Genomic DNA, 26,646 nt, shown 5'->3' on the forward strand with positions numbered 1-26,646 from the left:
CAGCAACATACATTTTTTGATATTTTGTGGCATCATATACTTAAGATATGATGATTCCATCTTTTACATAGTTTTAATTGGCTATGTTAAACAATTTCAACAATTTATTCTAAATAACCAAAATGGTTAGGACGATGACATTTGGACAGAAGCATGCAGGGATCAAGTGCTACCATGATTGTTCAGATGAATGACCTTCACCTATATTCAAGGTTTCAGGGGTCAATTACCTTAAAACATTTAATAACTTCTTTTAAATAACAAAAAGGATCATAATAATGATATTTGTCCAGAAGCATGCTGGGATAAAATACTACCAGTTTGTCCAAATGAATAACCTTCGCGCTTATTCAAGGTCACATGGGTCAATTATATTACAAACGTTATACAACTTCTTCTGAATAAGCATATGTCCATTGTAATGATATTTTGCTAGAAGCAAGCTAGGATTAAATGCTATCAACTTTGTCTAAATGAATGACCTTTGCGCATATTCAAGGTCACAAGGTTAAATATTCCTTTTTTCAGAATAATATTTAAACAACTTTCAAAAGACCCATGGTGATGATATTTGGCTAGTAGACCCATGGTGATGATATTTGGCTAGTAGAATGCAGGGATGAACGGCTACAAAGTTCGTTTATGGTCTTTACCTTCTTTCAAGGTTAGGTATTGTCAAATGTATATAAACTTGATTTATGACCTAATGTCAATAAACAACAGTTTTAGGTAAGTGATATTCGGCAGGTTGCATGCTGGAATAAGGGTTATAAAGCTTGTTCAACTTAAAAACCTTGTTAGATTTTCAAGGACACAGGAGTCAAATGTTTTAATTTTTACCGGGTTCTTTTGAATGACTTAGCGTCATACATACTTTATTTTGCCTGTAGCTTTATTTTAGTCCAAAGGTTACACGTGTTTGATTAACACCAGGGGAGCGATGCAGGCCCATTTGGCCTCTTGTTCAATCGACAGCTCAATTCATGCCATATTTGATTATAGTCAATGTAGTTGAGATGCCTTTTTCGATATGGTTCGACTCATTTATTATTTTCTGTTGGTAAAGGGGAGACAAGTCAATCCATTTATCAATACAAAATTACGACTAAAATATGTGAGTCACTGCGTGAGTGATCTAACTGGAAACTCTTGTCAGGGGCTCAGTTAAAACGTGTTAGTTTTAAACTCTTGTCAGGGGCTCAGTTAAAACGTGTTTGTTTTAAACTCTTGTCAGAGGCTCAGTTAAAACGTGTTAGTTTTAAACTCTTGTCAGAGGCTCAGTTAAAACGTGTTAGTTTTAAACTCTTGTCAGAGGCTCAGTTAAAACGTGTTAGTTTTAAACTCTTGTCAGAGGCTCAGTTAAAACGTGTTAGTTTTAAACTCTTGTCAGAGGCTCAGTTAAAACGTGTTAGTTTTAAACTCTTGTCAGAGGCTCAGTTAAAACGTGTTAGTTTTAAACTCTTGTCAGAGGCTCAGTTAAAACGTGTTAGTTTTAAACTCTTGTCAGAGGCTCAGTTAAAACGTGTTAGTTTTAAACTCTTGTCAGAGGCTCAGTTAAAACGTGTTAGTTTTAAACTCTTGTCAGAGGCTCAGTTAAAACGTGTTAGTTTTAAACTCTTGTCAGAGGCTCAGTTAAAACGTGTTAGTTTTAAACTCTTGTCAGAGGTTCAGGTAAAACGTGTTAGTTTTAAACTAATTTAGATCAACATAGTCTACCTCTACGGATAGAGCTTTGTACATGATTATGCATGTTGCCGAACTCTTTTTAAATATATGTACGGCAAAGTGTTTTATGAAATAGATTTTCTATGACCATACCATTCTTAAAAAATAACAAGGAAGTAATACCAAGGCGGGCGAAAACAAAAATACCTGAAAGATTATATCTCCAAAGAAACAACTTTCTGCACATCATGATTGCTTATGACTTTGCATAGGCACACTGGCGACGGAATAACTAAATAGACATCCTTGCACAGATACTTCAATAGCGTACAAGCAATAAGTATCTGACTGGGAGTTCCTCAGTTTTCCATATCTTCTGGTAAATTGACTTTCTTCGAGAAGTCAATTTCCCCGTAATCACACTTGTTCTCTATACCATGGATGGCAACCTTTCCAGTCTCTTCGCCGTCTGTCTTCTTGGTGAAATCTACCTCTAAGTACACTAGGCCATCTTTGTTTGTTGTCTACAACAGAGAAGTAAGCTAAGCTAGAGCAGTGACGTTTTAAAGTAGGTTTTGTTTTCTTATTTATTTATTTTTGTATTTGGTTTACGAACTTATAACTTCTATGTTCATTTTAGGACGAACCAGGTTTGATTGCGGCGGAGAAAAAACACCGACCTACGCTAAAGTACCTGACGACTGCCTCATGGCGACCTTAAACCTACGATCCAGTGGTGAGGGCTATTGATCGGACCGATCAGATGCCTGGACATTTGGCCACCACGCCCTTTGTATACAATGTAGAACGTATGCTATCAAGTGATGATATAAGAGACTTCATTCAGATGAGAGCGTTTTCTATCCGAGTAATGTTAAAGTAAAACGTAAACTTAAAGTCTGATAACGTTTCCTGAAAATTGCATATTAAACGGTCAAATAGATGAATGAATCGTGCAGTAATGTAAAGAAGGTAGCAAAGAGATAGCAATATACTTACCCTTGTTGTTTCTGGGCCTAGCTCCTGATTTTTTCCAGCTGAATTAAATAAAATGTAAGAATATTTATTATTTCTAATTGGTCGAGACAAATATTCCGTTCCAATTTTTGATAACGGCCTAGCAATGGGTGAAATTGTAAATTATCGGACGCTAATAATACCAATACTTATATCACATTCATTTTTGATACAATTTGAAACACTAGTTTTTGTATTGACATTCAGGAAATAATATGTATATATTAGAGGTTATCAGTAATACAGTTTCAAATGTCAAACCAATGCACCGCGCCATCATCAGGGGCGCATGCAAAATGTCATAAAATTCACGAAGCTACCTTGATAACACTGCATAAAGTAATGACGCTATGGTGACGTTTTCAGAATAATAGCGCGTTGAAGCTTTTTTTGTCTTTCCCTAGTACTGTATGAAAGAACAGGTCATTTAACCCAAACGTAATATGGAAACCCAACTATCTGGCAATCCCTAACATGTCTGGAAAAATTGCTCTCAAAGAGAGATCATGTGAAACAGCACGTAGCAGAGCAATCTATTGTTGCCTCGAGGTCAAAGTGTCGATTGTAACTGATAGCCGTTACAAAGTCCCCAAACGACCCCTGTAGTCACTAATGAAGCTTATAGAAGATGCGATATTGTTCCTTAAGACCTAATATGCCTAAACACCGAATTTCAGAGTAATTTGACAAAGTCTAAACTTCAACCGATCAGAAGCCTTATGGACAGTATTAAAGTAATGGCGGCCATTTTGTTGAATCATAAAACGGACACTTCAGTTGTTTTCGTGGTGGCATATTACACCTTTATACCAAATGTCATCCAAATCGGACAGTATTTAAATTTTGACCAATCAAAGGAAAAAACGGCGGCCATTTTGTTGAAATGTGAAATCTAAGCAAGGAAGTGATCATTGTCCTATGATACACCTACATACGAAATTCGATCAAAATTGGACAATATTTAAATCTCGACCAATCAGAGGCCAGGAAATGATGGCAGAGTGATCAAATTTGATCAAAAATGGACAATATTTAAATATCTACTAATCAGGGGACAGGAAATGGGGGCCGAGTGATCGTTGTCCCATGATTCACCTACATACCAAATTTGATCGAAATCGGAAAATATTTAAATTTCGACCAATCAGAGGTCAGGAAATGGCGGCCATTTTGTTTAATTACAAAACAAAATTGGATGATGTCTAAATTTCGACCAATCAGAGGCCGCCGTCCGGCGGACCATTCGGATGACCGATAGAAAAACGAAAATACTCTTGCGCACCGCCTGTCATACACGAACACTACTGTAAAGTTTCGTTGAATTCCGCCCTACGGTTTTTGAGAAACATGTCGGAAACCTCGTCGGTGGAAGAAAGTGGAAGAGATAAGAATTATAAAGAAAATTATAAGTCCTCCAAATCCCCGCAGTTATGTTCGCAGTGCAAAAATAGACCTACATATGATATTAGAGCAAAAGTGACTAACATTTAACGTATCGGCCTATGCGGTTGAATTCGTAGTTCCCTAAAACACCTATATTCCAATTTTCAACAAAATCAAACAATATCTAAATTTCGACCAATCAGTAGCCTCCTCGCTATTGCTATGGCAACGAGACCACTGCGATTGAATTTGCAGTCCCCTAATACCCCTATATACCAAATTTCATCAAAATCGAACAATATCTAAATGTCGACCAATCAGAAGCTTCCGTGTGGTTGCTTTGGCAACGAAACCATCTTTGTTGACTGATCGGAAAATGAAAGGTCATTTACACACACCCTCTTCATGATGAACACTTGTGTAAAGTTCCATCCAATAGTTTTTGAGAAATGTGTCGGAAACTGTTACTGCAGAAGAGAAAGAAGAAGAGGAAGAAGAAGAATAACTAGAATTGCGAGCAATAGCGGAAGTCACCCCTCCCCTGTTAACTACGCAGCCATTTTGTTTTTTTGACAAAACAAACAACGCAGTTGTGTTCGTAGTGCCATACTACACCTACATACCAATTTCATCAAAATTGGACGTACTTAAATTTCGACCAATAAGAAGCTGCATTTGGCCGCCATTTTTAATCCAAAGTCAAAATGTTTTGGTGAAACGAGCGCTGTGACGTTATCATCCCTTTCACTAAGTTTCATTATGTTCCATCAAATATAACGAATGTTATTACTGGATATGATTTCGGCCAATCAGAGGCAGCAGCAGCCATCTTGGATGGTTGTCCCGGAAAAAAGGAGTAAGATGCACAACTAGATATCGTACTGATTATGTTTGCAAAGTATGATAAGAATCCCATTTGTAGTTTCTGAGATTAATCGCGGAGAACAGCGGTGGAATAATAATAGGAAGAAGAATAAGTAAGAAACGGAACAATAACAATAAGTCTCCCCGACTTCGTTTGGGGGACTTAATAATAATAAGAATCGGATCAAAAGCAATATGTCTCTCCAAAAAATGTTTGAGGGACATAATAACGGTAATTGAAATATATTAACCGTTTATAAGAAAAAAATCCTCTTTTGTTTTAGTAAAACGAGAATATATTTACCTGTGGGTTTTGATACTGTACTATATATGTCTCTTGGCCCAGCAGACTTGGCTCTGTCTACAATATTGGCAAAAGGTTAGCAAGTTAGAAGTGAGTCAAACTATTCTGTCATAATATACCTTAAAGTAGATTGTCCCGTCACTTTTCTACTGTGTACTTGGCTACCTGTAAATTTGATGTTATTTTCTCTATATTCATAATAGTATCTAAGAAAATTACTGCAGATAACCCACATCCACACCTAGTATTTAATAATACTCGGGTAAGTAATATTACAAATCACAAACATCTAGGGGTTTACTTAAATGAACATGGTAACTGGACACATCATATAAACTTTATTTTTGAAAAGGCATCTAAAAGAGTAAATGTTCTAAGAATGTTAAAATATAAAATCTGTAGAAAGGCACTTGAAATATTGTATACTACACTTATCAGACCTATTCTAGAGTATCCTTGTGTTATATGGGATAACTGTACAAAACAAGAAAAAGATCTCTTGGAATCTATACAGCTTGATGCTATCAGGATAATTACTGGTCTAAGAAAAGGCACTAGCCACTGTATATTATATAAAGAAATAGGGTGGGAAAGTTTACAGAATAGGAGGGATAAACATAAACACATCTTCTTCTTTAAAATAACAAACAAAATAACCCCAAATTATCTACATGAAATTATTCAACCATATATATTAAACCCAGAAGAAAATACATACAATCTTAGGCACTCAAGAATTTTCAATGAGCCCCTTCCTAGAACCACACTATATGCTAATAGTTTTTTTCCCAGTATGATGAACATATGGAACAGTGCCAATAATAACCTTACTAATATTACAAATATTATTACTTTTAAAAGGGAAATACAAAAGGTAATTGTAGGGGACACAGAACAAAATGTATGTACACCTGTATTTAAATACTCTGGTTCACGAAAAAGTAATATATTAATGTGTCAATTAAGAAATGGTGCTAGTCAACTAAACTATAATCTGTTTAAAGATCACTTGAAAAATAGTCCAAACTGTCCTTGTAGTCATGCAATTGAAAACTCTTATCATTTCTTTTTTGAATGTCCTCTCTATACAGAAGAACGACAAACTTTTATGCAGGATCTTATATTAAATGATGAAGATTTCCATAATACAGTACCTGTAAGTACTATTCTAAATGGAATCGCTAGTAATAGTGATTTACAGAACAATCAATTGATGGAGTGTGTGCATAAATACATTAATGCTACAGGACAGTTTAAATAGATAATTTATACAAGCTGTATGTGGTTGGTGTATTATTTGTATTCTGTAAGATAAATTCATTATTTCTGTTAATAGTGGATAATAAATATATATATTTACATATAATATACCAAGGTTGATTGATCACATGGCAACAAATGCCCAGGGACTTTATGTGGTCATGACACTTAAGGTATGATGGAGTAATGTAAATCAATAGTTATAATTTATTTAATTATTGAAAAACTAATAATTTATTATGAAATACCAAAATGCCACATATTTGTATCCTGTGAACTAGTGTACTTTGTTATCATATTTAATACCCAACTGCACATTCATTTAAAACAAATATTAACTACATTAAATAAACCAACAAACCCATGCCTGTAGATACAAATGTGGTGTTAGAGTGTATGAGTGAGTGATTGAGATTATTTTGTGTTCTTATATAATTATTTATGTCTTTTTGTGTTTTCATATTAATATTTTTTTATTTATGTTTTTTATATATATTTTTTTCTGTTTTCTATTAGTTAATTTTTTATTTGATTTTCCAACTCATCTCAAGACATGTTTACATCAAATAAGTCCTGGTACATTTCTTTATCAGCATACATGCATGTATCAGTTTTGCTTTATTTCATGTTGCCGTAGTAAATTTTAGTTGCTCAAGGTCAAGACGTATATCCATATATTTAATTCGATTTGAATACTGTGTATATTCATAACGGTATATTTAATTCTTCTTGACACAAATTTTACAACTATATTAAATATTAATATCGCAAAGTTTGTATTTTTTTCCAAGGACTTTTTTTCTGTAGAAACATGAAAATATTAAGCCAGCCTAATTAAATGTATATTACCTAGCAATAAATGTATCCATGTGTCATGAGATGAGTTGAAATAAAATGTTTGTTTGTAAATATTGTATTCAATGTCTTCAAATATCAAAAGTATGCTGGAAGCCATGGAGAGAGCTTATATAGGCAAAGCCTGTTGCTCAATCCTTTTGTTTAATCAATAAAATATATTTGAAATCTATATTCATACTTAGACAATTATACGTTGCGACCATTATCAGGGAGTTGGAAATTCTCTCTAGTAAGTTAATATTTACGTATTATTCTAACTGAGAATATAACCAATGGCACAGTGGTAGAGCACCGTACTGTATAACAAACAGCTTAACATAAACTATGGCCAGTAATACAGTGATAAAATATCGTGCTTTATAATCAAGAGCAAAACTTCTTCTTTAACCGGAAACAAAGTGGTTAAACATCGTGCTTTATAATCAAGAGCATAACTAATACTTTAACTGTAAACAAAGTGGTTAAGCATCGTGAGTTTCAATTAAGAGCATAACTAATACTTTAACAGGAATCAAAGTGGTTAATCATCGGAGATGAAGAGGTCGGTGATCGACACCTTGTTGAGGAGCCAAAATGATCTCGTGGTAAATAAATTATAAAAGGTTAGTTTTTTAGTATCTAATATTTGCTATAGCAAAAGGGCAAGCAGGCGATGAACTCTTTTCTCATTGGAGATACAACACACAACTATACCTTAAGGTTAATTATTGAGCAATTTCTAACATGTCACTAGAAAAAAGAGTGAATCACAAATAAATTAACGTTAGCAAATTAAAGTTAGAAATACAGCATGTCTCCTGTAAAGTATGGGAACGTGGTAATTTATTCAGTATTCAAATCTTGCAATTCTTATCAAAATTTTAAAAGATGATATTTTGCTAACTATAAAACATATTTCACTAGAAAATAAGCGGATGATTAAATACATGTCAATTTAAGTCAAACACAGCCAATAAACAGAAAAAAAACATATCAATTTACGTACAAATGTAAATTCCTTACTTACCTGAAAGTTTATACCTAAACTAAAAGTGTTAGAATTCAAAGTATATATTTACCTGTTGCACTGGGCTTTGTTCCTGTACCGTATACGTTGCTAGGTCCAGCAGATGCGGGTCTATCTAAAATATCGATCAAAATGTATTTCATGGTTAATTCGTAGTTGAAACTTTATTGGTAATGAAAAGTAGCACAATGTAACGTTTTATCTTTCCTTTTTCATCCATTGTATTTTCAAATGTATGACTATACGAAACACAATAAAATATTCTAGTTATCATATTTAGCTATTATGTAATTAATTATTGAAGGAACAATAAAACATTTAAATTCGGCTTCATTTATGTCTAGAAAATAAATAGAATTAGCAAAAAAACAAACTAAACTATTTTGTCAGATAGACAACCCTTTCCAAACATAAATTGGTTTCAAATTTTAAAAGAGAACAACGTAAAACACAAAACTTTCCTCGTTTCTCAAAGTGATAAAGTAACAAAATGTCGAAAATGTTCTTCTAAATATAATACTCGTCAGGATACGTCATTGATCCGTAAGTCATTATAGTTAACGCTAACATTTTATTCAAGACTGAGGTTATTTTGTCGCCATGTTGAAACAATGAAACCCGTCTATACAGAACAACTAGAGGAACAAGTAAAAACAGTCCATATACAAAGAGGTGGTTTCTATGGATATAAAGTTATTATAAAGAGTCCTTTAACTAGCATATATATACAGATGATATTAGATACAGGTGATATTAGATACAGGTGATATATATACAGGTGATATTAGATACAGGTGATGTATATACAGGTGATATATAATACGGGTGATAAATATAAACAGGTGATAGATAATACAGATGGTAGATATAAACAGGTGATATATGATACAGGTGATAGATATAAACAGGTGGTAGATATAGACAGGTGATAGATAATACAGATGGTAAATATAAACAGGTGATAGATAAAACTGGTGATATATAATACAGGTGGTAAATATAAACAGGTGGTAGATATAGCCAGGTGATAGATAATACAGGTGGTATATATAAACAGGTGATATATAATACAAGTGGTAGATATAAACAGGTGATAGATAATACAGGTGGTATATATAAACAGGTGATAGCTAATACAGGTGGTATATATATAAATAGGTGATATATAATCAGGTGGAAGATATAAACAGGTGATAAATAATACAGGTGGTTGATATAAGCAGGTGATAGGTCATAGAGATGGTAGATATAAACAGGTGATATATAATACAGGTGGTTATATAAACAGGTGGTATATAATACTGGTGGTTAATATAAACAGGTGGTATATAATACAGGTGGTAATATAAACAAATGATAGATAATACAGGTGGTAGATATAAACAGGTGATAGATAATACTGGTGGTAGATATAAACAGGTGATAGATAATACTGGTGGTAGAAATAAACAGGTGATAAATAATACGGGTGAAAAATATAAGCAGGTGATAGATAATACAGGTGGTAGATATAAAAAGGTGATATATAATACAGGTGGTAAATACAAACAGGTGATAGATAATACAGATGGTAAATATAAACAGGTGATAGATAATACAGGTGGTAGATATAAACAGTTGATAAATAATACAAATGTTAAATATAAACAGGTGATAGATAATACAGGTAGTAGATATAAACAGGTGATATATAATACAGGTAGTCATATAAACAGGTGGTATATAATACTGGTGGTTAATATAAACAGGTGGTATATAATACAGGTGGTAATATAAACAGGTGATAGATAATACAGGTGGTAGATATAAACAGGTGATAGATAATACTCGTGGTAGATATAAACAGGTGATAGATAATACAGGTGGTAGATATAAACAGGTGATATATAATACAGGTGGTAAATATAATACAGGTGATATATAATACAGGTGGTAAATATAAACAGGTGATATATAATACATATGGTAGATATAAACAGATGACATATAATACAGGTGGTAAATATAAATAGGTGATATATAATACAGGTGGTAAATATAAACAGATGATATATAATACAGATGGTAGATATAAACAGGTGATATATAATACAGGTGGTAGATCTAAACAGGTGATAGATAATACAGGTGGTATATATAAGCAGGTGATAGGTAATACAGATGGTAGATATAAACAGGTGATATATAATAGAGGGGTGGTTATATAAACAGGTGGTATATAATACTGGTGGTTAATATAAACAGGTGGTATATAATACAGGTGGTAATATAAACAGGCTATCGATAATACAGGTGGTAGATATAAACAGGTGATAGATAATACTGGTGGTAGATATAAACAGGTGATAGATAATACTGGTGGTAAAAATAAACAGGTGATAAATAATACGGGTGATAAATATAAGCAGGTGATAGATAATACAGGTGGTAGATATAAAAAGGTGATATATAATACAGGTGGTAAATATAAACAGGTGATAGATAATACAGATGGTAAATATAAACAGGTGATAGATAATACAGGTGGAAGATATAAACAGGTGATAGATAATACTCGTGGTAGATTTAAACAGTTGATAGGTAATACAGGTGGTAGATATAAACAGGTGATATATAATACAGGTGGTAAATATAATACAGGTGATATATAATACAGGTGGTAAATATAAATAGGTGATATATAATACAGGTGGTAAATATAAACAGGTGATATATAATACAGATGGTAGATATAAACAGGTGATATATAATACAGGTGGTAGATCTAAACAGGTGATACATAATACAGGTGGTAAATATAAACAGGTGATATATAATACAGATGGTAGATATAAGCGGGTGATATATAATACAGGTGGTAAATATAAACAGGTGATATATAATACAGGTGGTAAATATAAACAGGTGATATATAATACAGATGGTAGATATAAACAGGTGATATATAATACAGGTGGTAGATCTAAACAGGTGATACATAATACAGGTGGTAAATATAAACAGGTGATATATAATACAGATGGTAGATATAAGCGGGTGATATATAATACAGGTGGTAAATATAAACAGGTGATATATAATACAGGTGGTAAATATAAACAGGTGATATATAATACAGGTGGTAAATATAAACAGGTGATATATAATACAGGTGGTAGATATAAACAGGTGATATATAATACAGGTGGTAAATATAAACAGGTGATATATAATACAGGTGGTAAATATAAACAGGTGATATATAATACAGGTGGTAGATATAAACAGGTGATATATAATACAGGTGGTAAATATAAACAGGTGATATATAATACAGGTGGTAAATATAAACAGGTGATATATAATACAGGTGGTAGATATAAACAGGTGATATATAATACAGGTGGTAAATATAAACAGGTGATATATAATACAGGTGGTAAATATAAACAGGTGATATATAATACAGGTGGTAAATATAAACAGGTGATATATAATACAGGTGGTAAATATAAACAGGTGATATATAATACAGGTGGTAAATATAAACAGGTGATATATAATACAGGTGGTAAATATAAACAGGTGATATATAATACAGGTGGTAAATATAAACAGGTGATATATAATACAGGTGGTAAATATAAACAGGTGATATATAATACAGGTGGTAAATATAAACAGGTGATATATAATACAGGTGGTAAATATAAACAGGTGATATATAATACAGGTGGTAAATATAAACAGGTGATATATAATACAGGTGGTAAATATAAACAGGTGATATATAATACAGGTGGTAAATATAAACAGGTGATATATAATACAGGTGGTAAATATAAACAGGTGATATATAATACAGGTGGTAAATATAAACAGGTGATAGATAATACTGGTGGTAGATATAAACAGGTGATATATAATATAGGTAGTAAATATAAACAGGTGATGATAATACAGATGGTAGATATAAATAGGTGATATATAATATAATACAGGTGGTAGATCTAAACAGGTGATATATAATAGAGGTAGTAAATATAAACAGGTGATGATAATACAGATGGTAGATATAAATAGGTGATATATAGGTGGTTAATATAAACAGGTGATAGATAAAACTGGTTATATATAATACAGGTGGTAGGTATAAACAGGTGATAGATAAAACTGGTTATATATAATACAGGTGGTAAATATCACCTGTTTATATCTGCCCCCTGTATTATCTATCCCCTTTTTATATCTACCACGAGTATATCGCCTGTTTATATTTACCACCTCTATTATATATCACCTGTTTAATCAATCACCTGTATTATATTACCACCTGTATTATACCACCTGTATTATCTATTGTAGTATATATCACCTGTTTATATATACCACCTGTATTATCTATTGTAGTATATATCACCTGTTTATATGATACAGGTGATAGATATAAACAGGTGATAGATAATTTAGGGGGTAGATATAAACAGGTGATAGATAGTACAGGTGGTAGATATAAACTTGTGATATATAATACAGGTGGGAAATATAAATAGGTGATATATAGGTGGTTAATATAAACAGGTGGTATATAATAAAGATGGTAAATATAAACAGGGGATATATAATACTGGTGGTTAATATAAACAGGTGGTATATAATAAAGATGGTAAATATAAACAGGGGATATATAATACAGGTAGTAAATATAAACAGGTGATGATAATACAGATGGTAGATAGTAACAGATGATATATGATACAGGAGGTAGATATTAACATGTGGTAGATAAAACAGGGGGTAGATATAACCTGGGGATATATAATACAGGTGATTAATAATACCGGTGGCAAATATAAACAGGCGATATATAATACAGGTGGTTGGTATTAACATGTGGTAAAAATAAACAGGTGGTCTATAATACAGATGGTAAATATAAACAGGGGATAGATAATATAGGTGGTAGGTATAAACAGGTGATAGATAGTACAGGTGGTAGATATAAAAAGGTGATAGATAATACTCGTAGTAGATATAAACAGGGGATACATAATACAGGTGGTAGATACAAACAGGGGATATAAAATACAGGTGGTACATATATACAGGTGGTAGATATTTACCACCTATATTATATATCACCTGTTTAATCAATCACCTGTATTATATTACCACCTGTATTATATACCACCTGTTTATATCTACCACCTATATTATATATCACCTGTTTGTCTATATCTGTCACCTGTCTATATCTACCACCTGTCTATCACCTGTTTATATCTAACACCTGTATTTTATATCACCCGTTTATATCTACCACCTATATTATATATCACCTGTTTGTCTATATCTGTCACCTGTCTATATCTACCACCTGTTTATACGTACCACCTTTATTATATATACCTGTCTTATCTAACGCCTGTACAAATATACCACTTGTCTCTATATTAAACAATTCTTTATCTACCACCTGTCCTTATTTACCGCCTAAATAAATATACCACTTGTCTCTACGTTAAACAATTCTATATCTACCACCTTTCCTTATTTACCACCTGCACATATATACCACTTGTCTAAACAATTCTATATCTACCACCTGTCTTATCTAACGCCTGTACAAATATACCACTTGTCTCTACGTTAAATAATTCTATATCTACCGCCTATATTAATTTACCACCTGTACATATATACCACTTGTCTCTATGTTAATCAATTCTATATCTACCGCCTATATTAATTTACCACCTGTACATATATACCACTTGTCTTTATCTTAAACAAATCTATATCTACCACCTGTCTATCACCTGTTTATATCTACCATTTGTATTATATATCACCAGTTTATATCTACGACCTGTATTATCTATCACCTCTTTATATTTACCATCTGTATTAATATATCACCTGTTTATATTTACCTCCTGTATTATCTATCACCTATCTATCACCTGTATTATCTACCACCTGTTTATATCTACCATCTGTATTACCTATCACCTACCAGTATTATCTATCACCTGTATTATCTACCACCTGTATTTTATTTCACCTGTTTATATCTACCCCCAGTATTATCTATCACCTGTTATATCTACCACCTGTAGTATATATCACCTGTTTATATCTGCCCCCTGTATTATCTATCCCCTTTTTATATCTACCACGAGTATTATCTATCGCCTGTTTATATTTACCATCTTTATTATATACCACCTGTTTATATAACCATTCTGTATTATCTATCACCTGGTTATATCTACCACCTATATTATATATCACCTGTTTAGATCTACCACCTGTATTATATACCACCTGTTGATATCTACCATCTCCTGTATTATCTATCACCTATCTATCACCTGTATTATCTACCACCTGTTTTATCTACCACATGTTTATATCTACCACGAGTATTACCTATCACCTGTTTATATCTTCCACTTGTATTATATATCACCTGTTGATATCTACCATCTCCTGTATTATCTATCACCTATATCTACCACCTGTATTCTCTAACTCCTGTTTATATCTACCTCGAGTATTATCTATCACCTTTTTATATCTACCCCCTATATTATCTATCTCCTGTTTATATTACCACCTGTATTATATATAACCAGTTTTATCTATCACCTGTTTATACTTACCACCTGTATTATATAAATAGGTGATATATAGGTGGTTAATATAAACAGGTGGTATATAATACAGATGGTAAATATAAAGAGGTGATATATAATACTGGTGGTTAATATAAACAGGTGATAGATAGTACAGGTGGTAGATACAAACAGGGGATATAAAATACAGGCGGTAGATATAAATAGGTGATAGATAATACTGTAAGTATATATTAAGAGGTGATAGACAATACAGGTGGTACATATAAACAGGTGGTTGATATTATAAATAGGTGAAAGATAATACAGGTGGTAGATGTAAACAGGTGATAGATAATACTGGGGGTAGATATAAACAGGTGGTAGATATAGACAGGTGGTAGATATAGAATTATAGTAACAGAGGATATATAATACAGGTGGTTAATATAAACAGGTGGTATATAATACAGATGGTAAATATAAACAGGTGAAATATAATACAGGTGGTAGATAGTAACAGAGGATATATAATACAGGTGGTTAATATAAACAGGTGATAGATAAAACTGGTTATATATAATACAGGTGGTACATATATACAGGTGGTAGATATATACAGGTGGTAGATATAAACAGGTGATAGATAATACAGGTGGTACATATAAACAGGTGGTTGATATAGACAGGTGATAGATAATACAGGTGGTAAATATAAACAGGTGATAGATAATACATGTGGTAGATATAAACAGGTGATAGATAATAAAGGTGGTACGTATAAACAGGTGGTAGATATAGACAGGTGATAGATAATACAGGTGGTACATATAAACAGGTGATAGATAATACAGGTGGTTCATATAAACAGGTGGTAGATATAAACAGGTGATAGATAATACAGGCGATATATATATACATGTGATATATAATACAAGAAATAGATATAAACAGGTGGTAGATATAGACGGGGGATAGATAATACAGGTGATACATATAAACAGGTTGTAGATATAGACAGGTGATAAATAATACAGGTGGTACATATAAACAGGTGGTAGCTATAGACAGGTGATAAATAATATAGGTGGTACATATAAACAGGTGATCAATATAAACAGGTTGTAGATATAGACGGGTGATAGATAATACAGGTGGTACATATAAACAGGTTGTAGATATAGACAGGTGATAAATAATACAGGTGGTACATATAAACAGATGGTAGATATAAATATAATATATAAAATAAAGGTGATAGATTATACAGGTGGTAGATATATACAGGTGGTAGATATAGACAGGTGGTAGATATATACAGGTGAAAGATAATACAGGTGGTAGATATATACAGGTGGTAGATATAGACAGGTGGTAGATATATACAGGTGAAAGATAATACAGGTGGTAGATATATACAGGTGGTAGATAATACAGGTGGTAGATATAGACAGGTGATAAATAATATAGGTGGTAGATATATACAGGTGGTAGATATAGACAGGTGATAGATAATACAGGTGGTACATATATACAGGTGGTAGATATAGACAGGTGACAGATATAGACAGGTGAAAGATAATACATGTGGTAGATATATACAGGTGGTAGATATAGACAGGTGATAAATGATACAGGTGGTACATATAAACAGGTGGTTGATATAAACATATGTTATATAATAAAGGTGATATATTATTCAGGTGGTAGATATAAACAGGTGGTGGATATAGACAGGTGATAGATAATACAGGTGGTAGATATATACAGGTGGTAGATATAGACAGGTGATAGCTATAAATATATATATATGATATATAATACAGGTGGTATATATAAACCAGTGATATATAATAGAGGTGATATATTTATTTAGATGATAGATCATTTATGTGGAAGGTAATACAGGTAGAAGATATTATCAGGTGATAGATAATACAGGTGATAGATAATACAGGTGATACATAATACAGGTGATAGATAATACAGGTGATACATAATACAGGTGATAGATAATACAGGTGATAGATAATACAGGTGGTAGATATAACCAGGTGATATGTAATACAGGTGGTAGATATAAACAGGTGATATGTAATACATGTGGTAGATATAAACAGGTGATATATACTACAGGTGGTAGATATAAACAGGTGATATATACTACAGGTGGTAGATATAACCAGGTGATATGTAATACAGGTGGTAGATATAAACAGGTGGTATGTAATACAGGTGGTAGATTTAACCAGGTGATATGTAATACAGGTGGTAGATATAAACAGGTGATATGTAATACATGTGGTAGATATAAACAGGTGATATATACTACAGGTGGTAGATATAAACAGGTGATATATACTACAGGTGGTAGATATAACCAGGTGATATATACTACAGGTGGTAGATATAAACAGGTGATATATACTACAGGTGGTAAATATAAACAGGTGATATATACTACAGGTGGTAGATATAAACAGGTGATATGTAAAACAGGTAGTAGATATATAGAGATGATAGATTATACAGGTGGTAGATATATACAGATGATATGTAATACAGGTGGTAGATTAGAGATGTAAGAGTATACTGGTGATAGATATATACAGATGATAGATCATACAGGTGGTAGATATGTAAAGGTGATAAATATTTACATTTAGTATCGAAAGACAAGCAGAAAATAAAATAAGGACAGGTGGTAGATATAGAATTGTTTAACATAGAGACAAGTGGTATATATGTACAGGCGGTAAATAAGGACAGGTGGTAGATATAGATTTGTTTAATATAGAGACAAGTGGTTTATTTGTACAGGCGGTAAATAATGACATGTGGTAGATATAGATTTGTTTAAGATAAAGACAAGTGGTATATATGTACAGGCGGTAGTTATATAGACAGAAGGTAGATATAGAATTGTTTAATATAGAGACAAGTGGTTTATTTGTACAGGCGTTAGATAAGACAGGTGGTAGATATAGAATTGTTTAACATATAGACAAGTGGTATATATGTACAGGTGGTAAATTAATATAGGTGGTAGATATAGAATTGTTTAACATAGAGACAAATGGTGTATATGTGCAGGTGGTAAACTAATATAGGCGGTAGATATAGAATTGTTTAACATAGAGACAAATGGTGTATATGTACAGGTGGTAAACTAATATAGGCGGTAGATATAGAATTGATTAACATAGAGACAAGTGGTGTATATGTACAGGTGGTAAACTAATATAGGCGGTAGATATAGAAATGTTTAACATAGAGACAAGTGCTGTATATATGTAAAGGCGGTAAATAAGGACAGGTGGTACATGTAGATATAGAATTGTTTAACATAGAAATAAGTGGTGTATATGTACAGGTGGTAAATTAATATAGGCGGTAGATATAGAATTATTTAACGTAGAGACAAGTGGTATATATGTACAGGCGGTAAATAAGGACAGGTGGTAGATAAAGAATTGTTTAATATAGAGACAAGTGGTATATATATGTACAGGCGGTAAATAAGGACAGGTTGTAGATATAAAATTGTTTAACATATAGAGACAAGTGGTATATATATGTACAGGCGGTAAATAAGGACAGGGGGTAGATATAAAATTATTTAACATAGAAACAACTGGTATAGTTATACAGGCGACAGGTGGTAGATATAAAAAGATTTTAACATATAGACAAGTGGTATATATGTACAGGTGGTAAATTCGGTAGATATATGCGGATGGTAGATATAGAATTGTTTAATATAGAGACAAGTGGTATATTTGTACAGGCGGTAGATATAAAGGCAGGTGGTAGATAAAGAATTATTTAACATAGAGACAAGTGGTATATTTGTACAGGCGGTAAATAAGGACAGGTGGTAGATAAAGAAAGAAAGGACTTCTACACAGGTTGGATAAATGTAAAGACGGTACAAATATACAGGCGGTAAACAAGAAATATTCAACGTAGAGATAAAGGTATCTATATGTAAATGCAGAAGATTAAAAGAAGTTGTAGATAAAGAATTATTTAACATAGAGAGAAATGGTGTATATGTACAGGTGGTAAATTAATATAGGTGGTAGATATAGAATAATTTAACATAGAGACAAGTAGTATATATATACAGGCGGTAAATAAGGACAGGTGGTAGATATAGATTTGTTTAACATAGAGACAAGTGGTATATATGTGCAGGTGGTAAATAAGGACAGGTGGTAGATATAGAATTGTTTAGACAAGTGGTATATATGTACAAGGGGTAGATATAAAGGCAGGTGGTAGATATAGAATTATTTAACATAGAGACAAGTGGTATATATGTACAGGCGGTAAATAAGGACAGGTGGTAGATATAAAATTGTTTAACATAGAGACAAGAGGTATATATGTACTGGCGATAAATAAGGACAGGTGGTAGATATAGATTTGTTTAATATAGAGACAAGTGGTATATTTGTACAGGCGCCAAATAATGACATGTGGTAGATATAGATTTGTTTAAGATAAAGACAAGTGGTATATATGTACAGGCGGTAGTTATATAGACAGAAGGTAGATATATAATTGTTTAATATAGAGACAAGTGGTATATTTGTACAGGCGTTAGATAAGACAGGTGGTAGATATAGAATTGTTTAACATATAGACAAGTGGTATATATGTACAGGTGGTAAATTAATATAGGTGGTAGATATAGAATTGTTTAACGTAGAGACAAGTGGTATATATGTACAGGCGGTAAATAAGGACAGGTGGTACATGTAGATATAGATTTGTTTAACATAGAGACAAGTGGTATATATGTACAGGTGGTAAATTAATATAAGCGGTAGATATAGAATTATTTAACGTAGAGACAAGTGGTATATATGTACAGGCGGTAAATTAATATAAGCGGTAGATATAGAATTATTTAACGTAGAGACAAGTGGTATATATGTACAGGCGGTAAATAAGGACAGGTGGTAGATATAGAATTGTTTAACGTAGAGACAAGTGGTATATATATGTACAGGCGGTAAATAAGGACAGGTGGTAGATATAAAATTGTTTAACATATAGAGACAAAGGGTATATATATGTACAGGCGTTAAATAAGGACAGGTGGTAGATATAAAATTATTTAACATAGTGGTAAACTAATATAGGCGGTAGATATAGAATTGATTAACATAGAGACAACTGGTATAGTTATACAGGCGGCAAATAAGGACAGGTGGTTGATATAAAATTATTTAACATAGCGATAAGAGGTATATATGTACAGGCGTTAAATAAGGGCAGGTGGTAGATAAAGAATTATTTAAAATAGAGACAAGTGGTGTATATGTACAGGCGGGAAATAAGGACAGGTGGGAGATATAGAATTGTTTAACATAGAGATATAAAATTATTTAACATAGCGATAAGAGGTATATATGTACAGGCTGTAAATAAGGACAGGTGGTAGATATAGATTTGTTTAATATAGCGACAAGTGGTATATTTGTACACGCGGTAAATAAGGACAAGTGGTAGATATATATTTCTTTAACATAGAGACAAGTGGTATATATGTACAGGCGGTAGATATATAGACAGATGGTCGATATAGAATTGTTTTATTTAGAGACAAGTGGTATATTTGTACAGGCGTTAGATTTAAAGACAGGTTGTAGATATAGAATTGTTTAACATAGAGACAAGTGGTATATATGTGCAGGTGGTAAACTAATATAGGCGGTAGATATAAAATTAATTAACGTAGAGCCGAGTGGTGTATTTGTACAGTTGGCAAATAAGGACAGGTGGTAGATACATAATTGTTTAACGTAGAGACAAGTGAAATATATGTACAGATGGTAAATAAGGACAGGTGGTAGGTATAGAATTATTTAACATAGCGATAAGTGGTATATTTGTTTAGGCGGTAAATAAGGACAGGTGGTAGATATATAATTGTTTAACAAAGAGACAAGTGGTATATATGTACAGGCGGTAAATAAGGACAGGTGGTAGGTATAGAATTATTTAACATAGCGATAAGTGGTATATTTGTTTAGGCGGTAAATAAGGACAGGTGGTAGATATATAATTATTTAACAAAGAGACAAGTGGTATATATGTACAGGCGGTAAATAAGGACAGGTGGTAGATATAGAATTATTTAACATAGATACAAGTGGTATATATGTACAGGCGGTAAATAAGGACAGGTGGTAGATATAGAATTGTTTAACATAGAGACAAGTGGTATATATGTACAGGCGGTAAATAAGGACAGGTGGTAGATATAGAATTGTTTAACATAGAGACAAGTGGTATATATGTACAGGCGGTAAATAAGGACAGGTGGTAGATATAGAATTGTTTAACATAGAGACAAGTGGTATATATATGTACAGGCGGTAAATAAGGACAGGTGGTACATGTAGATATAGAATTGTTTAACATAGAGACAAGTGGTATATATATGTACAGGCGGTAAATAAGGACAGGTGGGAGATATAAAATTGTTTAACATATAGAGACAAATGATATATATATGTACAGGCGGTAAATAAGGACAGGTGGTAGATATAAAATTATTTAACATAGAGACAACTGGTATAGTTATACAGGCGGTAAATAAGGACAGGTGGTAGATATAGATTTGTTTGATATAGAGACAAGTGATATATTTGTACGGGCGGTAGATATATGCAGATGGTAGATATAGAATTGTTTAATATAGAGACAAGTGGTATATTTGTACAGGCGGTAGATAATGGCAGGTGGTAGATAAAGAATTATTTAACATAGAGACAAGTGGTTTATATGTACAGGTGGTAAATAAGGACAGGTGGTAGATATAGAATTGTTTAACACAGAGACAAGTGGTATATATGTACAGGCGGTAAATAAGGACAGGTGGTAGATATAGATTTGTTTAATATAGCGACAAGTGGTATATTTGCACACGCGGTAAATAAGGACAAGTGGTAGATATATATTTGTTTAACATAGAGACAAGTGGTATATATGTACAGGCGGTAGATATAGAGACAGATGGTAGATATAGAATTGTTTAACATAGAGACAAGTGGTATACATGTACAGGCGGTAAATAAGGACAGGTGGGAGATATAGATTTGTTTAATATAGCGACAAGTGGTATATTTGCACACGCGGTAAATAAGGACAAATGGTAGATATATATTTGTTTAAAATAGAGACAAGTGGTATATTTGTACAGGCGTTAGATTTAAAGACAGGTTGTAGATATAGAATTGTTTTATTTAGAGACAAGTGGTATATATGTACAGGCGGTAAATAAGGACAGGTGGTAGATATATAATTGTTTAAGATAGAGACAAGTGGTATATATGTGCAGGTGGTAAACTAATATAGGCGGAAGATATAAAATTAATTAACGTAGAGCCAAGTGGTGTATTTGTACAGTTGGCAAATAAGGACAGGTGGTAGATACATAATTGTTTAACGTAGAGACAAGTGAAATATATGTACAGGTGGTAAATAAGGACAGGTGGTAGGTATAGAATTATTTAACATAGCGATAAGAGGTATATATGTACAGGCGGTAAATAAGGACAGGTGGTAGATATAGAATTGTTTAACATAGAGACAAGTGGTATATATGTGCAGGTGGTAAACTAATATAGGCGGTAGATATAAAATTATTTAACGTAGAGACAAGTGGTATATTTGTTTAGGCGGTAAATAAGGACAGGTGGTAGATAAAGAATTGTTTAACATAGAGACAAGTGGTATATATGTACAGGCGGTAAATAAGGACAGGTGGTAGATATAGAATTATTTAACAAAGAGACAAATGGTATATATGTACAGGCGGTAAATAAGGACAGGTGGTAGATATAGAATTATTGACCATAAAGAAAAGGGGTATATATGTACAGGCGGTAAATAAGGACAGATGGTAGATATAGAATTGTTTAACAAATAGACAAGTGGTATATATGTACAGGCGTTATATAAGGACAGGTTGTAGATAAAGGCAGGCGGTAGAAATGTGGCAAATGATCTTTACGGCAGATAACGCAAGTAATAAGTTTTTTTCTATGGTGGGGCCGACGTTGAAACTAATTAAAATAAGGCAAGAATCGTTTAATCTCAAAGTAAATAGTTAGAATCGCGGTAAATAGAACTTACTCCGACTTGATAATAAAGGAAAAGAAATGTTCTGTAACAAGAGGTGAACTTTTATTTATAAAAAATGGATTATTGCATTACTGTTGCTACTTGGTCTGACAACCTCAGCATACACATCATTCACAGGCTTCGGTCGTCCTTCTGTAATTTAGAATTATATGATTTTCAGCAATGTATATGGTACATACAGATATATCAAGTAAAAATTATTTCTGGACAAATGCTTGGACTTTTTATTCACTCACAGCAATGAAAACTAACCAGTATTGTTCATATAAATGTACGGTCAAGCTTGTATATAGATACATAGCTGAAACAATATCTAATAACAAATACGTAATTGAAGAGGGCTTAGAAAATCTATAGTATTTAATTATTCAGTTTAATTAGTCATTATGCACTTTCGTAAGAGTTACGTTTTTCAATGTTGAATTATTGATTATTTTATGGACACATATCATACTTATTCTTTAACATACATATCATGAATATAGAAATATAATTAAAAGTATATCAAATTGGACATTTTGCTATTATAAAAGACGGAAAAAAGTTTTGTAACTGACGAGAATTTGTGACGTCATTGTCTTTTTATAACGAATTCGTTCATTGTTACATCCCAATGAGTGACATAACACGTGCTTTATATATAAAAAAAACTATGTGATGGGGTTATTTGAATGCATGAGGTTGTTTTATAACGTAAAAGCATACATATCACTTGGGCTTAAGCCCTTGTGAAATATATTCATACGCCCAATGCTCGCGTGCAATCGAAGACTTGATGAAGACTCGGATTAACACACGTGTTGTATCGCTTTTATTTCACACCTTTAACTGGTTTATTTGTGTATGATATTTTCTGCAAAACATAACTTATCATGACCTCATAGAAACGGTCTATTGGCTTCCCCTTACAACAATTGGCTTCCCCTAACAACAATTGGCTTCCCCTAACAACAATTGGCTTCCCCTAACAACAATTGCGAAAACAAGACGAATTAATGACGTCACATTAACATAGAGCCGAATGGGGCTGAACTGTTGGGACTCCATTCGGGCTTTGTTGATTTGAACAGTTACTAACCACTGATGAGTTGGAGATAAAAGGTGTACTGGCATTAAGGCAATATCTTGTTATATCAAACAGTGATATTGACAACCTTGTCCTGCATGGCCTTAGACCTGAATGTATCATTTTAGTAAGAGTCACAAGGTTCATAATAAACATTGTTCTTTCTGGTATTTAGGTAAATAATGTTGTTGGGGTTTTTTTCAGAATGGAATGTTATATTTTTTGAAAGGCTGAAACCTCCCTATATATGTAACATCAAACGAACATTTACCTATGAAAGGTTTCGTTACTGGATTGGGATAAAAACTGAGAAAATGTTTCACACAAAATAAAGATGGCTACATACCTGCGTCGTGAATCCCAATGAAGCCTTCTGCGTCGTCAACAGGCTGTTGTGGAAACCCGCGGAGGCCTGCCGGTGCTGTAAACAAATGCCACAATGAATGGATCAAGGGCATTATAGATAGAGGGTACGGTAGCAAATTGGGCTTCGCTGGTATAACGATGTGGTGTAGAGCTACTTCCTGCAACTTAAAAATTCTTTAAATTTTAGATTGGCGTAAAATCTCTAGATCAATAACCCGTCATGAAAATTAGAAAACATCGAATTGCATTTAGAGGTCGATCAATCCATTTATTTAAGATGAAGGTTACCAGCAAGTTAAACTAGGGTGAACTGTTTGTTAAAGTCACATGTTGCGATTCATTTGATAGCAATATACTTGATCGAAATTTGAATATTTCAAAAGCTGCAGGGATCGAACTTTACTAATGTTTCCATTCAGGAATTATAACTTAACAGTACCCATATAGAGAGTCAAATTGTAGGGCCGCAAGGTCTTTGCAAAACTTGACAGGGGAAGTTACTCTAAGCCAAAAAACAACTTCTTTTGTCTGCTTCATCTTCTGTATAAAAGGGAGAATACTCCAAATAAAACTTTGTTATTATCTGAATCAAGCTACTATAAAACTATTTCACAAATATATATGCCATCAGTTTTATTTCATTATTTGATTAATGTCTGTTATAATAAAGGAAAATTTGAATTGAATACTAGTGATCATTGATTACAAAGAATTTGACGCCATCATATTTAGCAAATATGATGAGCGACCCCCCCCCCCCCCCCCCCCCCCCCCACNATAAACGTCGGTCGTGGTTTTTATCGGACGGCTTCGATTGCCATGGGTGAACAAACAACTTAATGTTGCATAATATTTTGTAAATCTAGATAACATTGATAAATACGAGGCAAAAACAGTTCGTGACATATCTGTTTGAGACATTATACTGTGTAATATATTTGTTCTTAATGATGAATTCCTTGTAACAATATGTGTAAGACTTTTATGTATCAATAACAGTTTACATGTTAATAACGGAAACACATTGTATGTCTAACAATGTTTAAAGGATTAACGATACTGCATACAAGATGATATTGTCCGCAGTATAAATTCGTAGGCCACAATTCATTTGTTATATCTTAATATTCAAATTAACTCTCAGTATTCCATTTTGATGAACCAATGACCGCCTCTCATAGATATTTTTTATCTACTATATGCGTGCAATATAATAAAACAAATATCACATTTTTCAGGAGTTGAGAATACCCAAGGAATATCACTTCTTGGTAACAAAAGACCCTATCCCTTTGTATTGAATGTATAAATACAATATATTTGCAAGTTTAAATGGGATTGTAAATGAAGACATTTAAAGCAAGTGGCTTACTATACAATCCCTGTTATTGAATGTATATGTGGTAGTGTTATGGAGGACTATTTTAATGTATATGTGGTAGTGTTATGGAGGACTATTTTAATGTATATGTGGTAGTGTTATGGAGGACTATTTTAATGTATATGTGGTAGTGTTATGGAGGACTATTTTAATGTATATGTGGTAGTGTTATGGAGGACTATTTTAATGTATATGTGGTAGTGTTATGGAGGACTATTTTAATGTATATGTGGTAGTGGTTCGGAGGACTATTATAATGTATAAGTGGTAGTGTTTTGGAGTACTATTATAATGTATATGTGGTAGTGTTTTGGAGGACTATTATAATGTATATGTGGTAGTGGTTTGGAGAACTATTATAATGTATATGTGGTAGTGTTTTGGAGGAATGTTATAATGTATATGTGGTAGTGTTATGGAGGACTATTATAATGTATATGTGGAAGTGGTTTGGAGAACTATTATAATGCATATGTGGTAGTGTTTTGAGAGGACTATTATAATGTACAAGTGGTAGTGGTTTGGAGAAATATTATAATGTATATGTGATAATGTATATGTGGTAGTGATTTGGAGAACTATTATAATGCATATGTGGTAGTGTTTTGTGAGGACTATTATAATGCATAAGTGGCAGTGTTTTGGAGGACTATTATAATGTATAAGTGGTGGTGTTTCGGAGGACTATTATAATGTATAAGTGGTAGTGGTTTGGAGGAC

The 26,646-nt window shown here is 32.7% G+C and overlaps 1 protein-coding gene across 1 annotated transcript in view; it reads right to left on the reverse strand.

The window, feature by feature from the left end:
- Positions 1 to 558: 558 nt before the first annotated feature.
- The window catches only part of LOC110458834 (hemicentin-2-like), an 86,329-nt gene continuing 60,241 nt past the window's right edge, over positions 559 to 26,646 (reverse strand). The window contains exons 11-16 of the mRNA XM_021510789.1: positions 24,526 to 24,600; positions 23,186 to 23,245; positions 8,410 to 8,472; positions 5,234 to 5,290; positions 2,665 to 2,702; positions 559 to 2,189 (exon numbers count right to left, since the gene is read on the reverse strand). Coding sequence (XP_021366464.1) covers positions 2,025 to 2,189; positions 2,665 to 2,702; positions 5,234 to 5,290; positions 8,410 to 8,472; positions 23,186 to 23,245; positions 24,526 to 24,600 — 458 coding nt within the window. The 3' untranslated portion in view covers positions 559 to 2,024. The remainder of the gene's footprint in view (positions 2,190 to 2,664; positions 2,703 to 5,233; positions 5,291 to 8,409; positions 8,473 to 23,185; positions 23,246 to 24,525; positions 24,601 to 26,646) is intronic.

The sequence above is a fragment of the Mizuhopecten yessoensis genome, unplaced genomic scaffold (assembly GCF_002113885.1).
Source record: "Mizuhopecten yessoensis strain PY_sf001 unplaced genomic scaffold, ASM211388v2 scaffold1309, whole genome shotgun sequence".
Classification (NCBI taxonomy): domain Eukaryota; kingdom Metazoa; phylum Mollusca; class Bivalvia; order Pectinida; family Pectinidae; genus Mizuhopecten; species Mizuhopecten yessoensis.